The sequence below is a fragment of the Stegodyphus dumicola genome, chromosome 9 (genome assembly GCF_044657685.1).
Source record: "Stegodyphus dumicola isolate Sdum_Otavi_A_Nest chromosome 9, ASM4465768v1".
Lineage (NCBI taxonomy): Eukaryota > Metazoa > Arthropoda > Arachnida > Araneae > Eresidae > Stegodyphus > Stegodyphus dumicola.
The window spans coordinates 126181412-126195662 of record NC_140776.1 but is presented as its reverse complement, the minus strand read 5'-3'; the positions used below and the strand labels follow the sequence as shown (position 1 = coordinate 126195662).

The 14251-nt window shown below is 30.7% G+C and overlaps 1 protein-coding gene across 3 annotated transcripts in view; it reads right to left on the bottom strand.

The window, feature by feature from the left end:
- Nucleotides 1-2837: 2837 nt before the first annotated feature.
- Nucleotides 2838-14251, bottom strand: part of fs(1)h (female sterile (1) homeotic) — a 107088-nt gene continuing 95674 nt past the window's right edge. For all 3 annotated transcript variants that reach the window (XM_085824069.1, XM_085824071.1, XM_085824070.1), the window contains 2 exons: nt 10650-10778; nt 2838-7893 (listed from right to left, as the gene is read on the bottom strand). In XM_085824069.1, coding sequence (XP_085680195.1) covers nt 7760-7893; nt 10650-10778 — 263 coding nt within the window. In that variant the 3' untranslated portion in view covers nt 2838-7759. The remainder of the gene's footprint in view (nt 7894-10649; nt 10779-14251) is intronic.

The following is a 14251-nucleotide window of genomic DNA, read 5'->3' as shown; positions in this document are numbered from 1 at the left end:
ATTTTATATATAGTATATCCATATAAAAGTGAATCAAAATTCTAATTTAAATCTGCAAGAGCCCCTTAATTGTTCATTATAATTTGGATATTTTCTCTTCCTGTCCTAAAAATCAATTTGTAAATAAACTACTCTGAACAGTATCATTTAAAAATAAATCCATGCCATAACGTTCTTGTATAAGGCTAATGACACACGCACACATACCTTCAAACAGGTACAAGTGGCACACCAGAAATTCACCTTTAGTTGTACAAATTGATGCAATAATGGTGCAATTTTGTCCCAATTTTTAACGAGAACACAATCAGGGAGGGGTGGGTGTCTGATGGTCTATTCACCCCTCTTCTCCTATGACCAACCACTTCAAAGGACTTTGTGCTGACCATATATTTTGAGCGACCACTTGCAGCACAGACATTAAATGCTCACAAACATCCATCCATACTTCCTCTGGGATCTGAACCTGGGCCCATTAGCATGGCAGTCAGCATTAATAACCACTATATGAGCTCCATGCCTCAGTCAATAGTGATTTCAAATTGGGAGTTGGAACTCGAAATTAGCTTTTAAAAATAAAGCTTAAATAATGCTGAACTCAGCCTTCATTTTGAACACGCCACATTCTCTCTTTCCTACTATTCTGCCCATGTATGCTTTTCCCACTGTGGAAAATATGCAGCACCTAGAACCACCAAATTTTGAACACGAAGTCCTTTACCAAACTGCTGCATATCAAAGCCTGAATTTGAATTTTGTTTTTTATTTCTTATTTTGTGTTAATTACACAAATTCTTGATTAACATACTCCATGATTTAACAGCAGTACCAACACAGTCAGTTATATAAAACATTTTTGTCTCCAGTATGCAATGCAGATGCTATGCAGCAAAATGTAAGATAATTATCTTTTCAAGTTTAATCATCAAACTCACCTAAAAGCAATGTGTTGCCATTGCCTAAAATATTTCTACCTTTCACACACCAGTATGTTACCATTTGGCAAAACACAATATATTTAACTTTCAACTTTAACCCTCTGGCTTCTTATCCCACGATTTCCACGGGCAACTCAAACGTAGCAAAATCTGCTCATCCTGCAGGCATGTGTTTTAATTCCGTTATTGAGGAGCACATCCCGTTTTACCATTGAAATAAATTATATATAGTATTAGACGATTAGTTTACGTTTTGGCCAACAGATATCATTAACTGTCCACTAAATTGTGGCATTTGAAGGCATGTGGTATTACCGTTGAAACTTCTTTTTGCTTACAGAAATGGCTGCTAGAAAACATTCAGTGATTATCTTCATTATTTAATTAAATTATCGAATTATTAATTAGATTTATTGATTAGATTAATAATTAGGTTGGTTATTAATTAGATTTATTGAATCTGGTGCTAAGACTGTGAAGTTGGACTTTGCCTTGAACCCTGTTCTGAACTCTATCATACTAAACTGCATTTCTAAAGTATTTTTTCCTCAGTGCTTCATATTTTCTTAAATTTTATACATTTTACTTTTTTATATTATGCAATAAATAGAAATTAACTGTAATTTGACTGAAATTCATTTTTTTTGGGGGGGGGAAGTCGATAACATCTGAAATTGGTTTTTCTGCCAACTTAGTTTCTCATGACAAAATTCTATATAAAAAAATATTTTCTAGAAAGAAAAAGTGCATTTTCAATTCTCCAATATTTATATAGATTTAAAATATGGGGAAAAAAAAAAAAAAAATGCAATTTTTGCAGTGATTTTGGTCTTAGAGGCTATTGCAGATTTAAATTAGAATTAAGGGTCAATTCTTAAGAATATTTTCTCTACTTTTTAATCCCAATCCTTTAATTAAAAACTCATTTAAACCTTAAGATATCTAATTAGAAATAAATATTTTTACGAAATTATACTAGGTGAACGCATTAAAAGCATTGTACATTTTTTACATTTTAAAATTACTCTTTTAGGTGGTTAGTATTTCAAAAACGCAAAACATATCAAAGTACTTCTTCAAGAACAAGCACACTTTACACCAATTTATCAAAAAAGTTTATCTAAAATAAAATGTGTATTTTGTCCAAAAATAGAAGAAATGTTCTACTGTCAGTGACTGCATTTACATATCATTATCACCCAAATTATTTCATATATGTTTTAAGATTTCAAAAAGACAATTCTAAAAAGGTATTATAAAACCATATTATAGAAAGAATAATAAAGTTCGGCATACAAATCTTTTTTCATTTAAATTTTTATTTATAAATGAATTATTTTGTTACGACTGATAAACAAAAGAAACGGATCTACTTTTCATCTCATTATTTAAATTAAAAATTACAATAGGATATTATTCCACTATTGCTTCTACTGGCAAAAGAGTTATGTGATATTGCATAACACAAATGTTACTTCTAATTACTATTTTGAACAAATGCAATTCAATTTATGTAAATTATGCCACTTGCGATTTTAAATAAAAAGGGTAAATAGATTTCAAGAGTCAAATGACATAATCCTTCACCTTAGCCAACAAATAATTTTTAACACATTTTTCAGAGTGGCAAAAATACAATGCAAAAGTCTGTAAATTTTAATTTAAAGTTTGGAGATAATAAAACCAGTTAAATCACGGGACATCTGGTGAAGAGGCTATTACCCAGTCTTAAAATAACCTAATATCGTAAACATGACTGATTTAATATTATTAAGCTGACTAATTACCTCAATGATTATACTCAATTTTTAAAACTTTTTAATTCAGATATAACTGCCATTAAAATTCCTTAAACAATAAAAACAGAAGCCAAATTGTTTAAAAAAAAAAAAAGAATGATTATGCTTTCAGAACTTTATACAAAATTTAATTAAATAACAAACAGCACATGATAAAATGAGAATGATCAGCAATTAGCAAGGTACACGTAAAATATGAATGACACATTAAAATGCATGCTTTGACAGCTTTCAAACTTTTACAGAAGTTGCAAGAAATACACATCAAATTTTTACTTTTCCAAACTTTTACAAGATAATTATTTAATCAAGATTATTCATTTCAATAATTAAGTGTTCTTTTTTAATAATAATAAGGGGAAAAAAGGGAAGGCAAATTATGTAAGAAGTGGTCAAAATTAAAAATACATTTATCTTCTAACCAAGCCAAAAGGTTTATTTTTAGTATAGAGTATTTGCATACTCATTAATAGTCATAACAGGAAATATATATTTACTTACATTTAAATATTTATTTATTTATTTATTTATTTATTTATTTTTTTTATCATTTAACAGCTTTATAAGCATTAGTTATCAGACAGAAGTTCGATTAGAAAATAAGCTCAAAAACATTATCAAGTTTTTTCTCATATATTCACAGAAAGCAGTGTTAAAAATTTTGTTTCAGCAGGTTGATATTACCTCAATTCTTACAGTTTAAACAATTTGAACTTGCTTTTTACCATAAGAAATTAACAGATTTCATTTCAAACTGACTTTCACAGTTTATTCAGTTCTGCAATGTTCCGGTAAAATATATCCAAAATTTTGCCTATTTTATGAATCTTCTCACATTTTTGACAATCCTTATAAAAAATCCTGTCACACTGCTTGACAAATTACACTTTCAACATGCCTCTGAATCTGCGATGACATATAACAACAGATCTGCAGAAACTATAGCAGTTTGAAAACTTTTCCCATTTACCTCAATAAATATTTAAATAAACAAGGACTTTTGATCAAATATCTACATGAAATGACAATATTTGTATTTAAAAAAAAAATCAGATTTAAAACCACATGTAGCATAATTTTTGACAATTCATGTCTCCTTGAGAGTTTGTCAATTATGAAAAAAGAACTCATTATGGAAACGTCATACTTAAAGTACAAGAGAAGTGCAACAACTTGAAATTAGGCCTAATATCTCTTTAGATTGGTTACGATTTTATAGCAGTGCTATGCTATGCATGTCGAAAAGAATCTGATAAAAGTCTCTCTACAGTATCTATTCTGTTTTGTCAAAATTTCATTACTTAATTAGACAAAACAAGATTACAATTAAGGCACCATCTATTTAACAAAATGGAAAGAAAAGGATAGAAGAACACATGCATGAGAAATAACAGAATATATTTTAAACTGATTGGAACTTAAATGTTAAACCAGGGCAGAACTTTTATTTACCTGTTAAGTATCTAGTCTTAGTTTATGAACATAAAAACCTACTTTTATTCAAGTTCCGGTATTTATCAACATGTTCTATACTTTTTCTTGTTTATATTTTAAAACATTAAAAATTATTTACCCAGGTTTCGAAAGAGGGGGATCATCTAACAATGGAAAAAGGGATGTATGAGGCAAAAGAGGTTGAGAAAAACCAACTAAGAAAACTAGGAAATCATTAACTAATGGTTTTGATAACACAGAAAATTTGAATAATATCTAATTCACCAAGTTAAGACCTTCTGGGACAATTTTAACAGAAAATTAACCTGTTACAGATAGCCACTGAGTGTACACAATAGACCATCTGCATAACAACACAGAGAAAACTTATAAAGGATTAAAAGAGATTAATAACAATTAACAACAAAAGACTGATATAATTTCTAATTCTCTATTAATCTTCTTTCTCTTTTCTCCTAGTCATGTTTAATCCCTTCGCACCGGGTAGCACAAACGCGCGCTTATCGCGGAGGCCGGCAGTGTCTTACGCAAGCGTCTGTCCAGGGCCGGAGCCTTTTTTCTATTAAGCCTAACTCCATGAAATTTCCGAAGTATCAACGCATTGTTTAATAATTCTCTATAGAGTACTTAAATGGCTTATGCTTATATATATATATATATATATATATATATATATATATATATATATACTTTAATTAGCTTATTTCTTGTTTAAATGCATATTTTACACATTTTATTTTCAGTACTCACCATTTTATGACTTTTAACATTATACATCTAAAAACTAAATATATTACTTAAAATTCTTTTTCGTATGAAAAATTTGAAAACAGGGATCTACACACAGTCCTACGTTACATTCCTTGCACTCGTAATAACTCATTTGCCGTTTTGGAGGATTTTTCCGGGAATGTGAACAAACGAAGCATCGTCGTTTCATTTTCTTATCAATCTCTTCTGAACAAAGTTTTGGAAAATGTCTTTCAGTTAATCTTTCAGAATCAATATCAGAATTTCAGAATCAATATCTGAAATATTTTGCATCATTTCTGCTATTTCATGCTCTCTGAAACATTTTCGACACTTCGACATTGCAACGGTAAAAACAGAAAGAATTCACATCTAACGAGATCTAATTATTTTCTAAAAACTGAACTGTAAACGGAAATACTCAACGCTTTAGCGCATATAAAACTTCTACTTAATAAACAACTACCACGTGCGAATAAAGTGCGATTTAAAGAGACATCATAAATCCCGCCATTCGGAAACATTTATTTCCCCGTTTGTTTATATAATCAAAAACACGTGTATGTGAGTCATGCTTCTCTCATTTCGAGTAGAAGGTCTAATGTACATGTATCTGAAACCATATGGACATACAGTGCCATCTTGTGGCAGAAATTATAGTTTTTAAAACGTTCCAGGACATTGGCACAAATATGTGACAGTCGGGGCTGAACGGGAAATTGCTGTGGCACGCCTGCGTGTCGGCCGGGAAGTGAGTGTGTTCGTTGCTGCCATCGGCGCGAAGGGGTTTAATGTGAGCTTTACATGTTAATCTGAATGTGATATATTAAATAACACTGATAGAATTGATTTGCCCTGATTATGGCAAAGCACTCGAGGGCTACCTGTCTTCATGGAGGATTTCGAGGGAAACTGGCTCATATACATATTACTCATGAGGAAAAATCACAAAAACACCCATGTAGCCAGCTCTTTGCTAGGATTAGAACCCCAGATCAAACTAATAGTGTTCAGCGACTTTACTAATCAGCTGTCAGTGGAAAATGAGGGAAGAGACCTGTGTCATGTTTCTTTTCTAAGACATAAAGCTAAAAATCAATGCCAATCTAAGGACTAATTTTGCTTAATTTCAATGTAAAATATAAAATAATAATAAATATAACAAATTTGTCAAAGATACAATAATCAAAGTGCTCATACTGATTCAATATAGCCTGAACTGAAATGGAAAATTAGGTTTGCCAAATTGTATCAAAACCAATCACGCACACTTATTCCCTCCTTCCAAAAAAGTCATACTAGTAAACAAAAAAATATAACTTTCGAAAAATCCTTATCTTACAAAATTACACAATTACAATAGAATTTTAGTATTGCACCTAACTTAAAGAATACATAATTATTTTATAAAATATCTGTTTAAATGAACAGAAAGACTCAAAGTGAGAAAAAAAGGAAAAAGGAAACAGCAAATATTTTGCAATGACTTTATTTCACTTTGCATGCTTAATTTGTACTGAATTAAACAAATTTATCACATCTATGTATAAGCCAAACTCAATAAATTTAATAATTTTCATCTGTCGATGTGTTTGAAGCAAAAGCATCATGTATATTATTTTTAAGTGAAAAATACATGCCATAATTTTTTTCCCACAAGAAGTTTTTTGTATTAAATAAACCTTTCCCCACAAGCTTTTTGTACAATGCGTATGCACAAAATTGCAGCATTAACTTAGTAAAATGTAATCCTTAAACTGATTTTTCCTACATAAAATATACAGATTTAAATATCCACATTTAGACTACATTAATAAAGTAATTGCTTGCCACACTGACATGGAAAGACACCAAAACAACTTCAGGGTATTTTGAATTCAAAAATGGGAAAAAAAAAAAAAAAAAAAAAAAAAAAAAAAAATACTGTCTTTTAAATTATTCTCAAGCATAACAATTTAAATATCAGTGGCCAATAATTACCTTCCTTTACCAATTTAAGAATCGGATATGTAATACAGACTGGAGACACAATTAATTTTGATTTTGAGGTTATCATACAAGCTGTAACATCAAACCAGTTCAAATGACTTGCAATTTAAATAGTTATGCACTTAAAAATATCCTGAGGTAATGCAGGACAGAAACATGTCCAGTGATGCTTCACAGCTCAGAGTGGTAAAAGTTAATTTAACTACACAGACAAAAATTAGACTGACAGACAAAAAGTGAAAACATTCAAGTTTCACATAGATGCTTCACGATTTCAGAATTTTTTACAGTTTTCGAAAATGAAATATACATTGATAATGTGATTATGGTAGATTTACAATGGTACTCAAGAGCCAAGGCTAAGTTGTTTATAGGGATGAATGACATGAGAGCTTCATGATTATTTAATATTTACAAATGAACATCACTATAATGTCTCTTGGCTTTTGCAAATGGTGGAATAAGTTATGTTACACTGACCTCAGAGTTACGCATCACATAACATGTGCCAGAAGACTCGAAGCACCCACACTAAGAAGTATTTTGGCAAAAGCCATCAGGCCCAGCAAAAATGTATATAATTAAGCAAAACTGCAAGATATCCAGGAGATCACACTGTGTATAAAATTGTAAAGTACAACTTCGGAATCCCAATTAACTTGACAGGAGAAAAAAAGTTCATGTAAAGACATTTGCTAACAACGCAAATTTCCAATTAAGGATGCCCATAACAAATGTCAAGCTATCTTCTTTCACGTATTTGTGCTTCATCAATCCTCTGTGTCCTAAGGCCAGATTTGGTACATAAAGTAAGTAGTTGAAGAGAGTTCATTCGGAATCACTCGTATCTGAAGAACTACTTGAACTGCTGGTAGTACTGCTGTCACTTTCACTAGAGCTGCTGCTACTGGCACTAAGGCGACTCGGACCACCAGCAACTTCTGAATTAGCGTTTTCAGCATCTGAAAATTCAAAAACAATATATTTTTTAGAATAATTTATTAATTAATAGCTATATGTATTGCGGCAATCAATAAGCTTCATAGAAAGTTGCCATAGTAATGATGATCTTAGAACAACAAAATTGTTTTATAACTCATTTTCGAAATTGTATCGTCGTGATGTTTCCTTTCTGTACATAGTTATTTTATTCTTTTAATAAATGACTATATTTCTAAATACTAATCGAGTCATAAATTGGAGAACTTTTCTCATATTTCAAGGTAGTTTATTCAAATATGATATTTGAAGACAATCTCATTACTCAACAATGGCAAGATGTAAACAAGTTAGCAACGTTAATAGTTGCCAATTCTTAAAAAGAGCAAGATCAATAAATTTATCTTATAATTATTAACTGCTCAACTCATTGTTTATATTTAATAAGTTACAGTTTTTTTAACATTAAATAACGCTTTATAGTGCAATGTTGAACTCTCTTGAGTTGCTTTCCGCACACCTTCAATTAGGAAAAGTAACCTAGAATTATGGTTCATACAATTAGGATCAAATTTTAATTTATCTGGTATCACATCAGATCACACAAAATTTCACTCAGTTGTAGCTGCATTAGATGCAAAAGTTTTGTGAAACGTATCTGATATTTTGTATAATCCTCCAACAACAAACATGTATTTAAAAAAAGCTGAAAACAAGAATTTTAGATCAGTTTGCTTAAACAAAGAACTCTAAAATGCACAAGCTATTACAAAAACTACAGTTACGAGATAAAAGACCATCACAACTCTCGTTTGAAATATGTACAGAAAGAAAACATTATGATGATGCTATCTCAAAAATCAAATGAAGTTTAAACATTGCCACAATATATTACATTAATATCCTGCTAACAACAGAGAGAAAAGTATTATTGAATCAGCAAAGCCTTTAAGGGAGGAAGGTGCTTTAGACATTAAAAAGGGGGAGGGGGGACTTCAATGCATTGTCTTTTGAAAATAAATTGTGAAAGCTCTGTCAGAGTGATGAATTTTAAGTTCTATAGTAACTGAAAAATTACACTGCACCTGAAATCTGCATCAATGATTTGCATAAATTATACAAAATTCTGCTACATACATGTGAATTTTTGTCACTATATTAAGGGCCTATAAAATAATAATTCTTGAAAGAGCATTTATAAATATGAAATCTGATATTATGAGATTCTCTACACACACACATATATATATATTAATTTTGAACTTTCGTAAATACTCATGCGTTTAAACTTGTTACACTTTTTCAACGCTATTCTGTGACACACTGTCTCAAAAGTTTTAAGTAATAAGTGTAATGAAAATTTAATCCCCCCCATATGTGATTACACAGATGTGTGCTTATTTACATAATTCATATGAAGATTAGATGTTTAAAACAGAAGTTTTAAGTTCATTTTATATAAAGTACATTCAAAATTAACATTAGTGTTTTATCAAAAATGTGCATATTGCATTGTTAATATGCCCAATTTTAAAGAATGCTATGGATGTTGTTCAGAAGTCAAAAAAGCCTACAGCAAACATAATAAGACTGGCTGCACTTGGCGAAATACTGCAGATTTATTTAATCAAACATATGCTATATTCTCAGTCAAAAATTTTACATCATAGCATACTACAGATACAGAAGGCAGCAAAACCAACTACAGTAAAAAGTCCGTAATCCGGACTCATCGGGACTTTGGCAATTCCGGATTAGGAGTTTTTCCAGATTATAGATCATTAATTTAAATCTGGTAAGATGGCATGCAGAAATTATACAATTAAAAATATGAAATCGTAATTTATGAAATAAAGAACAATTATGATCTAAAGGGTATCAACATTTACAAAAAAAGCTTAATATTTATTTGTTTACTTTATTAAACATTTCTTTCAATGTAAATTGTTTAAGATGCTTCCACAAAAAATTGAAAAAGTTTCTTTTTCTTGTGTCATATATAGTGGACTATCCAATGCCATACTTCTCACATAATTTTGAGACGGATAGGCCTTTATCCATTTTTTGCAGCAATTCCACTTTTTGTTTAATGGACATCGAAACATGCTTTCGCTTCGTAGATCCTTTGACAGCTCCAGAATTTGAAACTCTTTTTGAGATAATCGAAAGTTCAAGCTTAATTTTTATAAAATTGTTCTAACAGTCTGCAAAAAATAATAAGCCGGATCCAATTAGAAGATTAAGGAACAGCGCAAATTGCAAATGTCTTACATAATTTTAGCCTAGCTTATATCGTCCATTATACATTAAACATGCATGCATACATGTGTAAGCTCATTATGCGTTTACGCATGCGCATAAAGTTTGTAGCTTTGAGGTCCGGATTATAGATCATTCCAAATTATGGACGTCCGGATTACAGACTTTGTACTGTACAATCATTTTTCATTGACTCACCACATTTAGTGCTCATTTATGGTCTAAAGAATGCTGCCACCACTTAATTTACTGCCTTTGGAATAAGCTCCTCCAATCGACAAATTCATCATTTATATTTAATAAATTCTTTCGAATCCAGATACAACAGAATTACTTTAAAAGCTTTTAATATTTTACATACAATGCTACTTTTCTAATAAATAATAAATGAGACTTAACCACATGTGTACACTGTAAATTGAACAAAAAGCTAAACTGTTAAAAAGTCAGTTACAGACCAACATAACTTTAAAATTTAAATGTAAATGGGAGGAGGAGAAGAATATAAAAGAAAACTTACCCTTTTTATTAGACTTTTTGGGAGGCTGGCCTAATTGACCACTAACATCTTGCAAGCGCTTCTCAAGCTCTTGCTTCTTCTCTCGTATGTGTTCCTCTTTAGACTTTCCTGCAGCTTTGTTCCTTGCAGCTAAATGTAAAATTTTATTATTGATTATCTTTTTTCTTAATATGAATATTCTTACATCTATTTTTTCCCAATGTATTTATAATGCACAGCCATGAAACAAGATTAATTGACATTCTGATGAAAATACACAGCTGCCAACCTTGAAATGTGTAATAAAAAAAGGGGCCGTTTCCGGGAAGTTTTAAAAGTGTTTCAAGTGAATGTAACTCAAAACTGATTTATATTCCCTTTATAACATGTTTCAGTTTACTGAACTACAGTCAAAAGTCGTTAATCCGGACTCGTCGGGACTTCGGCGATTCCGGATTATAGATCATCAGTTTAAATCTGATAAGATGGCATGCAGAAATTACAAAATTAAAAATATGAAACCGTAATTTATGAAATAAAGAACAATTATGATCTAAAGGGTATCAAAATTTACAAAAAGAAAAAGCTTAATATTTATTTGTTTACTTTATTAAACATTTCTTTCAATGTAAGTTGTTTAAGTTGCTTCGTTTCATGTGATAATACTTTCTCTTTAATTATATTAAACAGACATAATTTCTTGTTTAGTTACAAAGTTCTGCTGTTCAAGTCCTATAATTGCTGTGTCGAGAATACCCGACTAATTTGTCAATCAAAATTTTTTTGTTTTCAATAACCTCTGTCACTTTCTTCACTATCGGAAGCGAATTATAATGACAAGGAACTTGTTTTAAATCATATCAAAGACGGAGCACATCGAGATGAAATACTACATTTGGTAAGGAATTATAAGCCAAATAAAATAAAAACATCTGCCCTGAAGATAAGGATTGTGCTGACAGATCAACTTCCAATTCATTGCGCGCCGTGGCGGCGTTCCCCCCCGCCGAGCAGCGTGACATTGATAAACAGATTTCGAAACATATTTTCGCTTTAGATCCTTTACATATTAACAAATATATATTGGAAATTCTATTTGATATAATCGAAAGTTTAAGCTTACTGCTCTAACAGTCTGCAAAAAATAATAAGCTGGATCCAATTCGATGATTAAGGAACAACATAATCGGCAACATTAACTGAATTAGATAAGTTTAGCTTAGCTTACACTGTCTGTTATACATTAAACGCGCATGCGTGAACGTTTTATGAGCATGCGCACACAAGCATATTCGCAGCCGTAAAGGTCTTACGTGCGCACATAAACGCCTATGTGCATGCGTCAATGCGACGCATGCGCAGAAAGTTTGTAGCTTCGAGGTCTGGATTATAGATCATTATGGGTGTCCGAATTAACGACTTTTGACTGTACTTAAATATGGTTATGATGTAAAATGCATTAATATTTAATTATATATTCTAAATTTTACATTTTTCTAATTCAGTTTATAAATTTCTTATATACCTTTTATACAGATGATTTTGAGTATGGAAGGAAAGCTTTAATTTATCAAAAAATGACACACACACACACACACACACACAAAAAAAAAAAAAAAATGTATTGCCTATTTTGTTCATGTCCCCTATTCCAAAATGGGCCGAATGACTGTGTATGTTATGGTAAAACAAAATTAAATACAAATATTTAACAATTAAACATTTGTTGAGTCTTCATATTAAGTTTTACAAAACTCAGCAACATGATTAAGACAATTCAGGTCAAATAAAAATAAAATTTATTATGAAAATATATGCTGAATATTACTAGGGATTGAGAGAATGAAATTTGCACAACTGAAGCTTAATTAATTTAACTGGTTTTACTGAGAGAGTTGGCAGCTATGAAAATATCATTAAAATAATATTAGCCTTTTTGCAGAGTAAAAAAGAATTAGCATTTAGTATTTAAGTAAAAAAAAGGGAGAGTTAAAATTTCATACCAACATTCATTTTTATTAAATTTGATTCAATTCTAGATTACCAAATGGCTAGGCTTAACACAATATTTTTTGCTCAAACCGAGACAATTCTGAGAAACTACTCACAACAAAAAATAAAAGCTATTAGAATAAATACCTATGATTGCAAAATCTAGATAAAGAAGTTGTTAACTCATCTAAATCTTATTAAGAAGTTATTAGCATTTATCACTAGTGTGAACTTTTTCAAAAATTCCTTGCCATTTGTAATGGCATCAAAAAATTCATTGCAAATTTTGCAGCTTTGTAAAGCTTTTACAATGAATCAACCTTTCACCTTCTTCAGCCAGTGTGATATGCATTTTCAGAATATTATTTTGACTGTTGCCAATGTTCCTAGAATGCTAAAAATGTATTCTATTATTTGAACAAGCCTGCACAAAATGTTTTGAAAAGTTCTATATTTTTCTTCACAACTTTTTATCTTCCCATATTTTAAGACCCTGGTTTACTGTATTATTGCAGACAGTTTCATTAATTTTTTCCACCTGAAGTTCCAAGCCCAGCAGCCTATCAAATAAAGTCTCTTGAACACTGGTAGTTCAGTCGGAGGTTCAAAAATCCCATAAAGAGACTGGCTGCATGGCATTTTCATGGGTTTCCCCATATGTAATGTGTATAGGAGCCAGTTTCCCTTAGAACGTCTTACACAAAGGCATCTCTTTCCTTATGCTGATAGCCCTCAAGGCTTTGCCATTATCACATAAAATCAAACCAACCAAGCTCCAATTTCGGACATGTTAATTCACTGTCGTTTACCCAAGTAAAAGATGCTGCTCCACCAAAACTCTTTTTCCATAATTCAATGTAAGAAAGATATCTGTCATCATTCTGGAGGAAATCCTCTATACAGAATTAAGAGAACTTTAGATAGATCTAGAAACAACATATTTAGATTGGCAACAGTGAACATAACAGAATGGCTATTTTAATAGGCTATACTGCAATTTTACATTAGACTGCATTATTTTTACTTTCTGTATACTTGTAACTGAATATTCTATTCTTACTTAGACCCTAGAGAGTTTTCAATAAATTTTAAACTTATTATTTTCTTTTCAAACCAAGCTTGCTAAAAAAAATAAAGCAGAAAATGCATTACAAAATTATTTTTATGTTATTTTATAAATTTTTTTACTACTTCAATGGGGTTTTATTCTTGTTTGCAGAAAAACTTTGCATAAATTTGCATATACAGTAAAAATTTTATAAAAGACAGCCTTTAAATATATGAAAAATGAGATTGCTGAATATAAACTATGTGTGATTGCTGATGACAACAGCTCGTGTGAATAGTTGGTTTTACAACCATACAAATCCAGAATGCAAATACAAAACTGAAGACTAATTTAAAACAATTAAAACTATGCCTTCAAAAGAAAGACACCTAAAATTTATTGAAATAATCTTGTCCTCTTCCAGATTACTTAATTTCATTCCTTCAGGTAGCATTATAAAGACAGTAAGCAATTTGTAAATATAACTATTTGGAAAATACTGACCAATGCACCCAATTCTAAGTGGCACTACCTTTAAATCTGCTTGGAGAAAAGGAAATGTTATACATAGAACATAATCACT